The sequence below is a fragment of the Tachyglossus aculeatus genome, chromosome X4, assembly GCF_015852505.1.
Source record: "Tachyglossus aculeatus isolate mTacAcu1 chromosome X4, mTacAcu1.pri, whole genome shotgun sequence".
Classification (NCBI taxonomy): Eukaryota; Metazoa; Chordata; class Mammalia; order Monotremata; family Tachyglossidae; genus Tachyglossus; species Tachyglossus aculeatus.
In genome coordinates this window covers 23,944,222-23,962,245 of record NC_052098.1, presented here as the reverse complement: position 1 = coordinate 23,962,245, position 18,024 = coordinate 23,944,222, and the positions used below count along the sequence as shown (strand labels likewise).

Below are 18,024 nucleotides of genomic sequence, written 5' to 3'. Positions count from 1 at the left end.
TCAATCTCCAAATTATCCAGATTGTGGCCTGAATGATAGATCATGGGGCTGGAGGTTAGGAGACCTGGGTTCTAATCCCAACTCTGTCACTGAACTGCTGACTTTGGGGAAAATGACTGTACCTCAGTTTTCTCATCTGCCAAATGGAGGTAACGTATACTCCCTCTCCTAACTACTTAAACTGTGAACACCATGTGGGGCAAGGTTTGTGCCTAAACTCATCTTACAATCAATCAATCGTGTAAGTGCCCCAGCATTTAGCACATTGTTTAATACATAATATATTCCACAGCTAATAAATGTCCTAATTAACTAATAACCAGATTCACCAGATAACTGTTAAATTTCTTCTTCACTGCGTCCATAATGGTATTGCTTTAATTGCAATGACATCTTTACTTAATTACTGAACCCTGACCATTAGTTTCTGTCACCAAGTGCTAAAGTAAGAAGAGAAGGAAAAGAGTGGGATTGTAGTGGGGTTCATTTAAAAGGATTGAATTTAAAGAGAGGTATTTAGTTGCCTTCAGTTTAAAGATAATCCTCTTGATGATGAGATTATTAGTTTGTGTGGGTTGTGACTCACAGACTTTTTGCATACTCTGCATATAAAGATTGTCTCTTGCTGTCCTGTTGCATGTGTTACTGTTCTCTTGCTCTTAGTGTCACAATCTCCATGAATACTCTGTCCATCCCCCCTTTTAAAGTTTCCTTATTTTTATTTCAACTCACTGTAGAGCATCTGTTTGGGTAGTCTGATATCATCCATTCTCCTCACATGTCCTACCCCATGAAAATGTGATATGCCTAGCATTGTTTTGATGCTGTCAGTCCAACTGAATTCCAGGATTTCTTTGCCTCTGCTCATGTCTTACCATTTGGTGTTAAATATTGCATGGAAGTGGTATGAGTGGAGCTATTCGAGAAGGCATATGTAATGGCTGTGGTAGGTCCAAGTCTCTGAATTATCCTTTTGCTAATTAATGGCTGTAAGCTCATTTTGTTCTTGTAGGGTGGATAATCATGTGGATGTGAATATTTCCTTACTCAACTGTCTTGTGGTAAGGAGAGAGAAAAAGGGGTGGGTAGCTCCTGTTATGTCAGTCTAAAGGGATCACTGACATAGAATGATTGCATGTCATAGCATTTAAAAGATAGCATTAAAGTCAAATAGGTGTGCCCCAGTGGAAAGAACCTGGACCTGGATTTTAATCCCGGCTCTGTTTCTCGGCTGCTGTATGACCTTGGGCAAGTCATTGAATGTGCTTTGGTTTTTCTCATCTATAAAGGGAGGAATAAAATACCTGTTCTCCCTTCCTCAGACTGTGAGTCCCATGTAGGATGGGTACTGTATCCGATCTGCTTGTATTGAACCTATTCCAGAGCTTGTTATAATGCTTTGCTTGTAGTAAGTGCTTAATGAAGGCTATTGTTAGTAGTAGTAGTGGTCGTAGAAGTATTCACCCAAGATTCTTGAAAAAGAAAACTTTAGTAAAGGTTCTCCACGACTTCCGAGTTGAGGTAAATTCAATTTGTGTAATCTTCAATAATTTTAGTTATTTTGTCATCAGATTACTGAGAATATGTTATTATGCTACAAATTTGATTTCACAGATAATTGACTTTTATTCCTATTTAGACAACATTAAATTTTGATTCTTCTACGTATGAATGCCACAGATAACAGCTGAAAACTGTTACCAAGTGTGCTACAAAGTCTGAATGGGGTAAAGAGCACGAATAAAATTTCTCTAGAGTGTCAACACTCAGAGACTCTAGGGCTAGAAACAACCAGTCCTGTAAAGAGCCCTAGTAGTCTGGTTGAAGAGGGAATTTAAAAAGCAGAAACTCTGTCTTTACAACTCGTCCCCCATTCCTGATCAAAGTAGGCATTTTGGGAATCAATCAATCAGTGAAATTTATTGAGCACCCATTGAGAGCTGTACTAAGTGCTTGGGAGCGTACAATAGAATCAAGATACAAATTCTCTAACCTCAATGAACTCACAGTCACACCATTTTCCATTATAAGAATCCAGAGAAGAATTTGGGATCCCTCTAGCTAGAATTTGGGGCCATGTGGCCAAAAACTGAAAATCAAAACCAATACAGTCATCCTGTGTTTAGGAGGATCAAAGGCAGGTATTGATTTAGAAATTCCATCCAGGATTCCATTAAGAAAGTTGTATAAATTCCAGATGCCATGACTAAGCTGCACCCACAAACGGGCAAGAGAAAACAAACATCAAATATTGAGGTGGAGTTTCACATGATAATTATCTACAGCTCCTGAAGGATTTTTGGACTGGTTAACAGACACTTGATCTAGAAATCAGTACTTAATCCACTAACCAAATGGATTGAGGCCTGAGCTGCTTGGGAGGTCCCTGAAAACCTGAGTTTAAACTGAAATCATCCAACAGCATTGCTTGTAACAAACACAGTTAACCTATACTAACTTTCCTTTTTATATAAGATGTAGTTTGTAGAAAGGGAAATATCTTACCACATGTGGTGAATTAGGCCTTAGGCCTGTCAGGCCCGAATCAGAACCTCCCATCACATTCCTAGCTCCCAGCAAAAGAAAAGTACCTTTTTTTCCTTCCTCCCCTTTGACATCCAGTTCAGCTGACCCCTGCTTTCTGCAGGAGATAAGGAAGCCAGGAGAGTCACTCCCTGAGGGAAATGTAAATACTTGGCTGTGCAAATTGAAGAGAAGGGTTGGGGAAGAAATAAGGGGTCAGATAGTTGGAGGGGATGAGAGGTAGTGAGCTGCGTGCCTAGGAGAGCAGGACACAGGAGGGTTCATGCTGTGGACCCTAGGTGGACACAGGACACAGGAAATGATCGAGAGAATCCAGTATTAGGATGAGGATACCCTGGAGGTTTGGGGTCCAGAGTTAGGACTCCGAAAGAGCAAGGCTTCTGGCCCTGAGGGGAGAAAGGAAAACCTGTGAGTGAAGGGCAGGAGAGGGTGAGACTGGAACTGGGGACTTCCCAAGAGAAGAGGAAGCAGCATGGCCCAATAGATAAAGCACAAGCCTGGGAGTCGGAGTATCTCGGTTCTAATCTTGCCTCCACCACGTAACTGCTATGTGGCCTTGGGCAAGTCACTTAACATTTCTGTGCCTCAGTTTTCTGAACTGCAAAATGGGGATTTAATACCTGGTCTCCCTCCTACCTAGACTGTGAGCCTCATGGGTGACAAGGACTGTATCTGGCCTGATTACATTGTATCTACTCCAGAGCTTAGAACAGTGCTTGACACATTAAGTACTTAACAATAAAATATTATTACCATAATAAAAGGTGGGGGAAAGACCAGAGGAACATGAGTCCCAGGATGCCTACTAAGGAGTACAAAGGGTTCTTGGGGAGAAAGCACTAGAGCTAGGGAAAAGCAGTTTGCATTGGAATTGTTTTCATGGTTTGTAAATTACGGGATCTTGGTGTCTTTCTGTGGCAGGGGCTGGAGGAGAAGCCCCAGGTACTAGAGAGACACATGGGACCGGAAAGCCATGGGCTCGGGAGGGAAGTTCTTTCCCCATAGGCTGTCTGTAACCAGCCCCAGGGAAGGATGACCCCTTCACCTTCAGGGAGACACTAGGGCTTCAGTTGGGTGGTGGCATGTAACGATAGAGATGCTGGGACTTGGTATATACTGAGCCAAAGCTCCCTAAATCTGCATTAAAAGAACAAGAAGAACTGGAGAACCTTTGGCTCCAATGGAAACAAAGATCTGGGTACTCCTGAAGGGACTAAGGGATCTCTTTTGGCCATGATTTTGGGCTGAGCACCTCCAGTAAGGTCATCCTTCTCCACCAGAGCCCGGTTCTCCCCCTTCCATCCCCTAAGAGGGACTTTTTACTCTGTTGGCCTAAAAAGTCATATTCTCACCAGATGATTCCAAACACCATGAAAGGGTGGGTGGAGGGGGGATTTAATTAATCTTATGGCCACCTGTGGCTTGGATAACATCAGAGCTTTCTCAGGGAAATGAGATTCTGAAGAGCTGCCATCAGGCAGGGCAGCAGGGGAGAAGCAGAAGGCCCCAGTGACTTGAGAATGCAACTGCTATTCTCTCCCCAACTAGTCTGTACAGGAGAAGCTCTGTGGAGATGCACTGACTGGGAGGCACAGGGGTGACTTGGATACAAGGGCTGGGTCGATTAACTGTTTGGTCCTAACCTGGAGATACCTCTAGTTAGGTTACAGAAATTTCTCCAATATTAAGGAAAGAAGAATTGAAAGTTAAGATTCCTATGTCCGGGAGTCCAGTGAATTACCTTCACAGGGCTACTGAAGAGCTGAGTTTCTCCCTAGGATCGGAATGACAAATGTGGAGACAACCCGGAGATTTAAGTATCACATCCTACTGAAGTTTTGAATCTTTGAAATGGCCTATAAGTCCTAACACTTCCATGTATAGTTTGTGGGTGATAGCTTGAGGGATATTCATTTGTTTCATGTCAGTTGGAAAGAAATCACAGTCAAAATTTTGAATAAAGGCTATCATTTTATAACATCTGCAGTATTTACATTGGTATTGACTCTTCAGAGGAAATTAAGTTAATGCACCACATGAAAAAAATGCATATCATCTGACTGCATATCATGTTAGGGTGTTTCCAAATACACTTCCAAGCCTTTGCATAATTTAAAACCAATGGACCTTATGCATAAAAGAGAGAACAGCAAGGACCATATCCACCATACAAGAAGAGAAATTAACAGTGAGATCATTTAACCTGGAAAAAACAGTTTCTCAGTTTGCTGAAGGTTTGGCCAATTTGGTACAAGGCAAAAAATAGAAAACATTCTTGGAGGACTTTACTGAAGAATTGCTAGCTAAAAGAAAATAATTGGAATTATTCATTGATTTGAATGGCAAATGACATCAGCATTTGATTTACCTAGCTTAAGCAAAATTCTCACTTGCAATCCCTGAATCCTTGTCTTATAAACAAAGTTGAGAGTTTGTTTTATAATGTTACAATTGAATTGTAAAAGATCAAAGAGGGAATCACGGCAATAAATTAAAAATGAAGATTGCAGAGGAAATAATTCAGATAACACATATTAGGAGTAAGAGAGTGTCTTAAAGCATCTTGGAAAAAAATTTCCAATGAAAACGTGGCTTTTTTATTGGAAATATATAGCAGCAAAGAAAGAAGATAAATACACATCATTTCCACACCAGTCCCACACGAATGTCTTTTTCATTAGCCAAAGCAGTAGTAGTCGGAATCTATTTTGGGGTGCTTCGTTTTTGTCTGTGTGTCATCTATTAGGGAAGAGTCACTGAACTGGTCCAAATCTGATGGGGTGTGGTGACCGGGAACATCATCTGCCAAAGTGTCTAGGTAGCTTCCCACTGAGATGCCATCCAGTCCATCACTGTAGTCTTGTAAGCTATTGGAGCTCCCTCGAATTGAGGTGCTCTGGCTCTCCAACAGGCTGCATAGGCTACCACTCAGACTGCTGCCTCGGCTCATGATGGTGCCCCTTTCTTCAATCACCCATTTAATGGATTCAATGCTCTCATTGATGATGAGCAATTGGCGCATGAGCTGCACATCAGTGGCTCTGAGATTAACCTGCATGGGGAGGGGAGAGAGGAAGGAAAGAAGAATCATTCACTTTTTGGCTTTCACCTGATAGTAAAGCAGATTCTTTGGTAAAAATGTGTCAAAGTGGCATATGTTTAAGAGCTTTTCTTTTCCAATGTCTTTCATCTTAGGTATCAGCCAAAAATTCTATTTCCTAAATAGCTCCATTGAACACCTTTAAAAAGGTAAGGTTATTCTCCTTTCTCACAATTTCAGTATATAGCATTAGTTAGCTGAGACATTTCTGCTGATAATAATAATAGTAATATTTGTTAAGCACTTTCCATGTGCCAAGAACTGTACTAAACACTGGGGTAGATACAATGTAAGCAGATTGGACACAGTTCCAGTCCCATATGAAGCTCACAGGCTACAAGATAAGGGGAACAGGTATTTTATTCCCATTTTACAGGTAAGAGAACTGAGGCACAGAGAAGTTAAGTGACTTGCCCAAAGTCACAGAGCAGACCAGTGGCAGAACTGGGATTCAAACCCAGGTCCTCTGATTCTCAGTCCCATGCTCTTTCCAATAGGCCACACTTCATCTTCTGCCAGTGCCCTTTAGGGGAATGAAAGTCCAACATTTTCAGTGACTTCTGCTCAAGAACTTCCTCTTTTTGCTTGAGGGTTGAAGGATATAAGTTACATGACTGAAGTTGCATTGTAGCTCTAGACACAAAAAAATGTTGGCTCCATGAAGTCTGTTTCCTGAGAAGCGACCAGAGGACAATCTCAGCCCTTGCTCTCCGACCCCAGGATGCCTAGAGATACAAGGGGGTTGTTTGAGTCATTGGTCTCCTTAGACCCCTCATAGAAGCCCACAGATTTATTCCAGGGGTGGCTCTGGCCTTCAGGAGCTGTACGGGTGGCTCCTTTACCTGACCTTTCTTCTCCATTCAATAAAGAACAAAATGGGATTCAAGGAATATCTGGGTTTGTCTTGGCCACTAAAGGAGTAGGCCATTGCTGCGCCTTTATACGTATGTCCTGCGGCTAAGCCATGATGATGATCTCCATGATTGTATCTATTGTGTATACCTTCTGTCTGCAATTGCAATTCCTCCTAACATGTAATTCCTGGCTTGGAGTTAGTGTTGGAGTTAAGGTTTCAGTTAATGATTCTTGAATTATGTATTCATTCATAATAGACAAATTCAGAAAATATTTCATTGACTACTCACAAAGAATGAAGTTCTGCTATACTTCACCAAGAACTCAGTACAGTGTTCTGCACACAGTAAGCACTCAATAGATACGAATGATGTATTGACTAATCACAGGTTTTAGGAACTGCATGAACATAGTGATTGTTTTATACAGTTTTTTAAAAAAGTTAAATAGCTGGAAAATGGACGTTTCCTGGAAAACTCTCATCATCTTTCCTCAGAGAACCATAGAAATAAACATGATACAGGGTAGCAAAGCATTTTGGAGTCCATTGTGGCCAAGCCAATTCAGCAGGTTTAAGAGCTGCAGGAGGCTAGGGGAGAGTGGAATGTGGAAAGAAAAGAGTTTATAATCCCTAGCAATGCTACCTCAGACTCTAAATCTGAACATGCTCAGAATTTGGGACATTTCTGGAGAACTTCAGCTTGAGTATCAGAAGCATTTCAATAGCTTGGGCATAGTAAAAAAATTAATTCAAGCTATGCATCATATCAGATTAAAATTAATGTCTGATAAGTAATAATGGAGGGATAATCAAAATTTCCTTTGACAGACTTTGGCACTTAAAAAGGATCATTCTTTTGAGACTTAAAATCGCTACAGGACATGGAACTGAGTTCTAAAAAGAGGCATGTTGGGTAGAACCTGCTGACATGGTTAGTCAATAATTCTGGAATTCATGTCAACAGTTTGTCCTCGCAGATTTAGAGTATTCAAAATTCTGGAATTCAAGTAAGCCAAGGAGTTGGAATGGGCACACCAAAACCTTGCTTGTGTGCTTGGCTTTTATGACTATTTTTCCTCTCTGTCTTTCAGGGAAGGAAGTTCTAGTTACCTTTCCAATTTGAGAAGCTTTACAGTCTGCTAAACTATGCTGTTGCCTCTATCATTACAAGCTGCCCTTCCCAAGGAGGTGTGGTTCCTTCCTGGGATTAATCCTAAAGAAAGCTGGCAATCATCTAGGCAAGATTGAAGAGATATTTGCTTTGTTAGAAATAAACCAAACAGCTTTGCCAGAGAACAAGCCCCGTCATGCATGAGAAGTGTCATAACATCTAAAAATGTTTATCTACCAATAGTGTATTGCACCTCCACGCCCAAGGTGGAGAGAAGTTTTTATTTTGCCATTACTGCCTTCCTCTCGAAGTCATATGAATAAGAATGGCATAACATCCTGAGGTTTTGTGAGGCATCAACGGCAATACTAGCTTTTGGAGGCATTTCAGGATTGAGGCCATGTGATAACATATTCATTTTGTAGTACCTGAGGGTTGACGGCCTAGGAATTCATGTACCCTCCTGTTCAAGGTCTTGTCTGTCATTTTCTGACAGTTGTCAAAATCGGGCTATTGTGGTTCTTGAGGTGAAGAAGCTGTGGGACAGAGAAAACTCCTCCATCCAGGACCTTTATAATCATAGACTTTCCTCCACTTCTAATAATAATCCACACAGCCTACATCTAATCTAAAGTATTCTGGGCCTAACTATTCTGTTTCTGGATAATTCAGGCTCCTAAACGTTTCCTCCATCTACCTTCGGCTTGCTCCCTTTCAAAGCTCTCCCCCTTAAATGAGTACTATAACTGGTGATTACATAGGAATGTCAACAAAGTAAAATTGAAATTAGTACACTGCTAATTCACTTTGTCCCTTTTGCCCCTGAATAGGTTCAAACTATCTAGCCAAAAGGAATGCAGGGAGAAACCGTTCTGGCAGTGTCATCTTGGATCCTTCACTCGAGTCTGAGGCTTCTATGGGAACTGGTTAACTTAGCTTTCATGCGGCACTGGTCCACCAGGCCTGCCCAAGCACACCCCTGTCAGGGATTTACACCCAAGGTTATATAAAAGTGCTTAGAACAGTGCTCAGTGCTTAGAACAGTGCTTTGCACATAGTAAGCGCTTAATAAATGCCATCATTATTATTATAAGGGGGGTGTGATTCTCCTCCAGCAGGCCACCCCATAGAAACCTGCACTAGCTGGGCTGACATGGATTTGTGTGCCAAGCGCTTAGTACAGTGTTCTGCACACAGTAAGCACTCAATAAATAAGATTGAATGAATGAATGTGAATCCAAGGTTCACACAAGAGTGAGAACTGAGCATATTAGTTACCTTTAGTTAAGCTTTGATAGAGAAGTAGAAGCTCATGACTTCGACGAGGTTGTTTAGAATAAAGGCATACCCCAGGTTACAATCACTCCACCACACAACCACCGCAGGGATACAGCCTATGCCAAACACCCTGATATTCCAGCCAAACACTATAGGTAAACAAATTCCTTCCTGCCTCCCCATCTAAACTGAGATTAAGTAATCAAAAATGAATGGATCTTGGAGGGAGCTCTGTCTACAGTTGTTCTAGATTTTCAAGATTAGGAGAGATCCCTGAGCCGATAGCCAAAAGATGCTATTGAACCAAGGAGGCAATTTCATTTAGAGATGGATGATGCAGATGTTGGTGAGTTAACTATCTGATTCAGAGGAATCATTGTCCAATAAAGACCTCATCAAACTCAGCAAACAAATGCATCATTGAGACTTTCCGAAACAAACAAAAAAGTTTATGGTTCTTCTACCACTGCTAAGAATTTGGGATTGAGAGGTCTTGGATCAATTTTAAAGAAAGCCAGTGAATTTACAAATATGATTGAGGACCCTGATGGAGAGAGGTGTTAAAAGTGTGCAGTGGTGTTGATGTGCTTCCTGGTACTTTATGAAGAATAGAATTAGACTGTAGTTTAACTTTAATTGGACAAAATCTTCTCTACATTTGGTAAACTAGGAAAGTCAGCAGAACAGTCTACTTCTACAGTCACCTTCACAGGCTTGCAATCATCCTATGACCCATTTAGTTAGTGTTGCATGATACTTTAATAGTTTAGTGATGCTTAATGTAATATCTATAGTACATAAAGAAATTTCCTATTTTTCCAGGGCTTCTGGGACAGATCTCAATTTACAACATGTAATGTCTAGGAAAACACACCCCATGGCACAGCAATTCATGGCACAACCATGTTTTCGAGGAACTCATTATGGCTGTATTTACTCAGCCATTCCTTGCTCATGTTACTACAGTTAAACAAGTTGACCTTATAGATTTATAATGCTAATTTGTGAGGTGCATATACATGTATATACATATAATATATTTATATTAGATACTGTATGAATATATTAATTTCAATCAATCAATATTATTTATTGAACACTTACTGTGAGCAAAGCACTGTACTAAACCCTTGGCAAAGTACAATATGAGTTGGTAGATGCGATCCCTGCCCACAAGGAGTTTACTGTCTACAGAGAAGCTTTACACTCATTTCAGATTCTAAGAGCTCCTATCCATGGTTCCATGTGCGTTCATGTGAGTGTGCCTGAAAGACAATCTCTTCCATGTGGTACCTATTAAAAATATAGTATGAGATCTTTTCTAGTCCGTTGCCCATTCCAGATGAGCATTTTGTCCCTAAGTAGGATTATGGTCAGAAATCAAGGTTTTGCTGATGCTTCTCCACCAACAAGTGACCAGTATGGGCTGACTACATTAATGTAGGACTTCTTGGAGATGGGGAGGGGAAGCATAGATCCTACTGCCAGCATGATTTGGGCTTGGTTTTTTTTTTTTTTTTTAGTAATGGTGACGGGCCATCTATACTCTCTTGGTTGATCCTCCCATGACTGACAGTATGCACTGAGATGGCTAGCAAAGACATTGGGAGTAGTGTATAGCGTGGAACAGAATATTTCTCTGAGAACTGGTCAGCCCAGATCAGTATCTGCTAGGCCTTCGCCTTTTTCAAAACCCTTTTTGAGAGTTAATACTCACATTGACCTTACTGAACACTGAGGATCTTTTTGATTCTTGCTTAAAAAATGGAAAAGCAAATTAATCCCACTCCCCTCCCTACCACCACCCCTCCCCATCCCCACCCCACTGGAAAGAAAGAGGAATTGAAAGTAAAATATAAAAGTCCTCATTTGCCTCCTTGAAGAAAAACATCTCCTAGATACTTCTCTTTCCTCTGTTTTCCTCCTTCCAAAATGACTATTTTCATCCTCTGTATACCGTCTCTGAGATACAAATACTGTTTCATCTCAAGAACATATATTCATTCAATCGTATTTATTGAGCGCTTACTGTGTGCAGAGCACTGAACTAAATGCTTGGACGGTACAATTTAGCAATAAAGAGAAACAATCCCTGCCCACACCAGGCTTACAGTCTAGATGATGCACTGCTGAATATATTTATTGAAGCTAGAAAGTTTTTATTGCAATCTGGACCCAATCAATGACTACATAGCACCACCTTCTCCCTTATCACATTCAATTCCAGTATTGTTGACAGCTTTTTACGTCCCAACCCTGGCTTTTGAATAAAAACTAAACTTCACTGTGTCCTGAGTGCACATTTCAGTTTCAAATCAACAATCCCCAATAGCAAAATTGGAAACGTTTATAAAGTTAAAATGTGAATTCAAAATGAGGCATACTTCACATCTGCAGTTTTAAAAAGCATTTTGTGCAAGGGAAGAAAAGTAATATTAGAATTGGCTCTAAGGGGATAAATATCACATGCTTAATTTCTATACAAGGATATAGCATTGACATTGTTCATTCAGTTTTGCCTCAGTAGTCTGAGGAAGTGAGCTCTTTATCTCATTCTGGCAAGATAACTTTCTTGTCCATGGCCCTTTCCCTACACTCCTTTTTTTAACCTTTCAAAAACTTCACACATTTGAGAAGCTTGCTTGAAGAATTGCTTTACCACTGGTTTTCCCTAATTTGGTACAGTGATCATTTCAAAACCTTCTTTTGATCACACATCCCTGAATTTGACAGCTTTATTAACAGTCATATTTATTAAACACATTCCTAACTATCCTCACAGCAAGATCATAGAAAAAAAAATTAGACCCTGGAACTCCATGAGGCAAAACTGCTCCGTTGGATGGGGAACACTTTGGGACCAGAGTTAATCACAAGATTTAAACACTTCTGATTACCTTTCTCCTTAGCGTCTCATCCATTCCAGAAAGTCAGAGAATAAACTTCTGCATGAGCAACTCTGAGTTAAATGTTAACCATATTCACTGTTGCCATCAATTCTCATTTGTGATGCTCTCTGTTCAATTTGAGAAACTGAAGAATAATTGCCAACCGGCTAATTCAATTTGGTATCTAAAAACACTATGCACAACACAGCTACTAATTTAGGAATTGTTGGCTTAGAAATAAAAAAAAATACATAGTATTTGTTTCCAAAGGGGCACATAGGACACCTTGAATTCTGGCTGTGAATTTGTGCCACCAAACTGTCCTCTTTAGAAATGTGGAGAACTATATTAAGCAGCAATTTTACTGGTCTTTGGCTGAACACTTCAGTGCCCATGACACTCATCCTTCCCCAATTCTGGACCTCCTTCTTCACTGCTTTTCCTTGCGGCTGTATAACCTGAGAGGGAAAGGTGATGAAAGAGCCAGTTACTTGTATGCCCTTCCCTTCTTGCCACTGCCATAACTCCCTACTGTATGGCAAGGAGAGAGCTGGGAGTGGAGAGGCCCCATGAAACCTCCTGGCAGGAACCTTTCTCTCCCTTTACAGCGGTTGAGTTGGGTACACTGTTATTGCACCTTTGGAAGGCTGTGCTTTCGCTTCATATTTTTCCACCTACTATTGCATCCTTCTGAGTCCCTCGTATCAGGGTTTAATTCCGAAATGAAAGCTTGTCCTGTCCAAGCAAATTTTATTTTCTGAGGTCACAGATCAAATAGACAGGACCTCTCACTTACATATTTTAATCCCTAAGAAATCATTTCCCCATGGGTGTGTACAGCCTGTGATTTTTTTTTTTTTTGGCCAATGGAACAACAGCAGTAAACAATTACAGCTCTAAAAGATTAGATTAGGATGACTAAACAAAATATAATCCCATCAGGACTGGCACCAGCATTTATTAAAGCTCTGTATCAGAAAGTTACAGAACAGTTTGAATTCATTCTTTTCAAACTCATAGGGATATTGAAGGAAAATGGATAAGATACTAAAGCATTTTGAAAAAAAAATTATACTAATTTGAGATGCTAGTATTATTGTTGTTAGAATATACCTAAATATGTCCCTTAAATGAGTTTGAAGTCACAGGGAACATTACACTGCTATTTGGAAGGCTTGTGTTAATGAGCAAATGCAGGTTCCTGACACAAGAAACATGTATGTGCATTGCAGGATACTTGAATAGATGTTAAGGATGAGCTGTATTCTCCCGAATTTGGTGTGACAAACATTTCTGATGGTATTCAATGTCATCATTCTACTATTCATTATCCCACTTTTCCTATTCTTACTTTCTCTTTCTTTGCTGTACAATTCTTTTGCTGGAGACTATAGAAGGAAGGGGAGAAGGAATTCAGTGATTCATAAGAATATACAGAAGTATATCGAGGAAAGAAGAAATGGAGAATTCAGATTAGCAGTGCTACTTTTTATCTTGAAAAATGCCTGATAATGAAATGAACACTAATTACTAGATCTATGCAAAATATGAACACTAGTTACTGGATTTATGCAACATATACATATATGTACATATAATATACATGTATGCAAAATATATATGTATATTTTGCATAAATAGAGAAGCAGCGTGGCTCAGTGGAAAGAGTACAGGCTTTGGAGTCAGTGGTCATGAGTTCAAATCCTGGCTCCGCCAATTGTCAGCTGTGTGACTTTGGGCAAGTCACTTAACTTCTCTGTGCCTCAGTTACCTCATCTGTAGAATGGGAATTGACTGTGAGACCCCCATGGGACAACCTGATCACCTTGTAGCCTCCCTGCGCTTAGAACAGTGCTTTGCACATAGTAAGTGCTTAACAAATAACATCACTATTATTATAAATCTAGTAATTAGTGTTCATTTCATTATCAGGCATTTTTCAAGATGTATATATATATATCACCCTCCTATATACTCAGTAGATATTTGGGGAAATATTAATGGAGACGTTTTCTAAATGAACCTGATGAGAAACCCAACATTATTAAGTCAACATATACAAAACAAAGCAAAACAAGAAAATCTTTCAGCTGTCTTCTGGTAAATGGCAGATATGGCAATAATAGAAAAACTAAGAGATGAGCAAATGGAAAGTATGGAGGTAAAAATTATGGCACATTCTGATATATTCTTCTCTCAAGGTTTGATTCTATCAACTGGGATAAATACTTGCTCTCCAACCAGATGAGACGGTGCATTTCTCATTCTTTCTCCCTCCATTTTCTCTTCCTTACTCCATTTACTTATACTTTTCTTACTCTGACACTGTCTTCCTCTGCATTCCCCTGTCCCTCTCTATGTGACACTTGTCCTTGTGTGTCTTTTGTCCCATGTTCCCCCCACTGTGCAAAAAAAGTTTCTGTGTGATTATATCTATGTGCGTTGGGTGGCAGTGGGAAGGAGAACCTGTATATGTGTTTCTCTATGAGTGAATAGTGATATGTGTAGTAGAGGTGTATAGTGGACTTAAAGTAAATCATTAGGAAAACCGGTGTCAATCATTTATTGAGTGTTTACTTTGTGCAAAGCACTGTACTAAGTGCTTAGGAGAGTACAGTATAACAGAGTTAGGAAACATGTTCCCTGCTCATAAAGAGCTTACAGTCTAGAGGGGGAGACAGGCATTAAAATAAATTATAGATATGTACTTAAGTGTTGTGGTGTTTGGGGTAGGGTGACTAAAGTTTACAAATCTAAGTCCAAGGGCGACACAGTAGGGAGAGGGAGTAGGGAAATGAGACCTTGGTTGGGGAAGGCTTCTTGGAGTTGGCTTTAAAGCACTCCATCACTTTGCACGGCCCCACAGCACTTATGTATATATTTTAATTTTATATTTGCATTGATGTCTGCCACCCCCTTGCCCCCCCTCCACCACCCCGGCCAAAAAGCCCTAGACTGAGCTTATTATGGGCTCATAAATGTGATTGAATGAATGAGTGTGCTTTTAATAGGCTTTGAAAGGGGAGAGTAATCTGTTGTTTATGAAGGGGGAGGGAGTTCCAGGCCAGAGGCAGGATGTGGGAAGGGGTCAGCAGCGAGATAGATGAGATCAAAAAACAGTGAGTAGGTTGGCATTGAGAGGAGTGAAGTGAGCATGCTGGGTTGTAGTAGGAAATCAGTGAGGTAAGATAGAAGGGGCAAGGCGACTGAGTGTTTTAAAGCCATTAGTAAGGAGTTTCTGTTTGATATGGAGGTGGATAGGGAACGGGCACAGAATGATCCAGCAGCAGAGTGAAGTATAGACTGGAGTGGGGAGACACAGAAGAAGGGAGGTCAGTAAGGAGACTGATGTAGACAAGGTGGGGTAGGATAAGTGCCTTGATCAAGATAGTAGCAGTTTGAATGGAGAGGAAAGGGCAGATTTTATCGATGTTGTGAAGGCAGAACTGACAGGATTTGGTGACAGATTGAATATGTGGGTCCATAGGGGTCAGGAGCTGGGGGATGGGTTGCTGCAGCAGATCTCTGAACCCCTGCAACTGGGGAATGTGCTCTGCCTGCAGTCCGGAGGCCTGTTTCTCCCAACTCTTTTTGGTCCTGCTCCATGGGGGTCCTGACCCTTTCCCACCTTGGGTCCCCAATTATGTGGTTAATTTAAGCCTGCCATCTCTTATGGAGGTGCTAGGCAGGGTGGGGGCACCAGGAAGAACAGTGAGAAGCAAAAACAGGAGACCACATGGAACAGCCTTGCCTTCAGTGTGGCCACCTAGCCCTGAATCCCATGATTGGTCAGGCACTTAATGGTTCACGTGTAGTAAGGTATGTGAATGTGCATTTGTGAATATATAAACGTGAAGTGAGTGAGTTTGGTTGGGAAGGTTTTTTTTACATACGCGGATGGATATGTCTACATATGAATGCGTTATGTGGATGTCTCGGTGACACTGCTCCAGGAATCAGGAGACTTGGATCCTAGTCCTGGTTCGGCCTCTGTAGTTGCCTAATCTGGGCCAAGACCACATGTGTACTTTGAAATGTACTACTCTGCTGCTTGCTTACTCACTCACTATACTCCAGGCGCCCATGGGAACAGGAGTGGCAGGGATTTGGGAGTGTGAGTTGTGCTCTGTGAGCCACGCGCAAACAATAGCATCTGTCCTTTTGATAGGGAAACTATATCCATGAGTGAGTGTAGCTCTGTGCGTGTGAATGCATATGGATTGTGAGTTAGGGGGAGGTTTGGTGTAAGTGCGTAACGTACTTGTATCGTAAGAAAAAAGCGTATGTTCGTGAATGTTGGAATTGGTGTATGGGTGAGTAGAGGTTTGGATATTTGAGTCTGTGTGAGTATATATTTTGTGGGATGGGGCAGGGTGATACGCAAGTGTTGGATAGAGGCTAGTGCATTCTTTCCACTCCTCAATTTCTGGGCATGAAGAGAATGCAGCCATAGAAAGCACTCCAAAACCCCTTCTCACAAACCCTTGCTACCACAGTATCAGATCCAGGATTCTGCTTACCTCCCCCACTCGCCATCCCGACACACATTTTTCAGGAAAATCGTGTTGCAGATGAGGGCAGCCAGGCCAGAGGGAGTAGGAGATAGAGATGCATTGGGAAGAGCTGGACTATGGCAGCCTTTGACTCTACTATGTAGCCCCCACTTCCAAGTCCTTTCCCTCTGCATTCTAAGACGAAAACTGAATTTCATTCAATCGCATTTATTGAGCGCTTACTGTGTGCAGAGCACTGTATGTGCTCGAGGCCTAAATGCTCCTCCATAATGTGGGATCCACAGTCCCAGCAACCTGGGGCACACAAAAGGTTGCAAGTTTGGAGTGACTGGTCTTGTTTTCTCTTTTGCCTCTTTGTCTCCTGGTGAGTGATTGGCATCTTATGCCAAGAAGCTTTCCCTTTGGGAATAGGTAATGAGGAATAGGCAGTTGCTTGTTCTGGGAACTTCTGGGTTTTCCCCTCATATCGCTAGGTGTGAGTCTAGATCAGCTTGACAGTCATAATAATAATAATAAGAATGATGGCATTTGTTAAGCGTTTACTATGTGCAAAGCACTGTTCTAAGCGCTTGGGGGGATACAAGGTGATCAAGTTGCCCCACGTGGGGCTCACAGTCTTAATCCACATTTTACAGATGAGGTAACTGAGGCTCAGAGAAGTTAAGTGACTTGCCCAAGATCACACAGCAGACATGTGGCGGAGCCGGGATTCAAACCCCTGACCTCTGACTCCAAAGCCCTTGCTCTTTCCGCTGAACCACGCTGCTTCTCTGCAGTCATGCAGCCTGGGTTGTGGCGACTCATATGGATACAATATCAATTACTCTATCATGTTTTAATAAGGAGGTTCGCAACACTTTTAAACAAAATGTTGAAGTAAATATACAATAAAATATTTTAAAAATATACTGCCTTTCCTTTGAAGAATTCAAATACTAAACCTCCATTAGCCCCATTATCCTCCCAGATCATAGATGCAAGGATGCATAGATGAAATCCCTTCTAGACTGTGAGCCCGCTGTTGGATAGGGACCGTCTCTATATGTTGCCAACTTGTACTTCCCAAGCGCTTAGTACAGTGCTCTGCACACAGTAAGTGCTCAATAAATACGATTGAATGAATGAATGAATGAATGAAAGGAAGCCTGTACTGACATGGTCAGTTTGCATTTGCTTGGAGATGTAGTCATATTAGTATCAGTAGTTGATGGCCCACTTGGTGCAATACAATGTTTTAAGCGCTTGTGGAGTATGAAACAGAAGTGACATGTTCCCTCTCCAAAAGGACCTTACATTCTAACGTGGCAGACAGATATAAACATATTTTCAAAAGGTTCTTCAAAATAGACAATTGGATAATAAATGAACAATCATTTGCAAAACGTGCTGAAGATGGATACAAATCAGTTCATAAGTGCCAGAGTTGGAAAGAGCTGCTCACCTCTAAGTGTATAAGAGACAGCATGGCCTTATGACCTGGGCTGCTGGGTGACCTTGGGCAAGTTACTTAACTGCTCTGGGCCTCAGTTTCCTCATCTGTAAAATGGGAATCATTTTTCTAAAAAATAGCTTTGGGCACATCAATACATCATTCAGTGGTATTTACTGAACACATACTAAGTGCTTGGGAGAATATGATACAATAGAGTTGGTGGTAGACACGATCCCTGCTCACAAAGGAGCTTACAGTCTGCCACGGGAGACGGACATTAAAATGAATCACAGCTAGGGGA

General features: G+C 41.2%; 1 protein-coding gene across 1 annotated transcript in view; it reads right to left on the bottom strand.

Moving 5' to 3' along the window:
* Positions 1-4,495: 4,495 nt before the first annotated feature.
* Positions 4,496-18,024, bottom strand: part of LURAP1L (leucine rich adaptor protein 1 like) — a 38,465-nt gene continuing 24,936 nt past the window's right edge. The window contains exon 2 of the mRNA XM_038769880.1: positions 4,496-5,596. Coding sequence (XP_038625808.1) covers positions 5,222-5,596 — 375 coding nt within the window. The 3' untranslated portion in view covers positions 4,496-5,221. The remainder of the gene's footprint in view (positions 5,597-18,024) is intronic.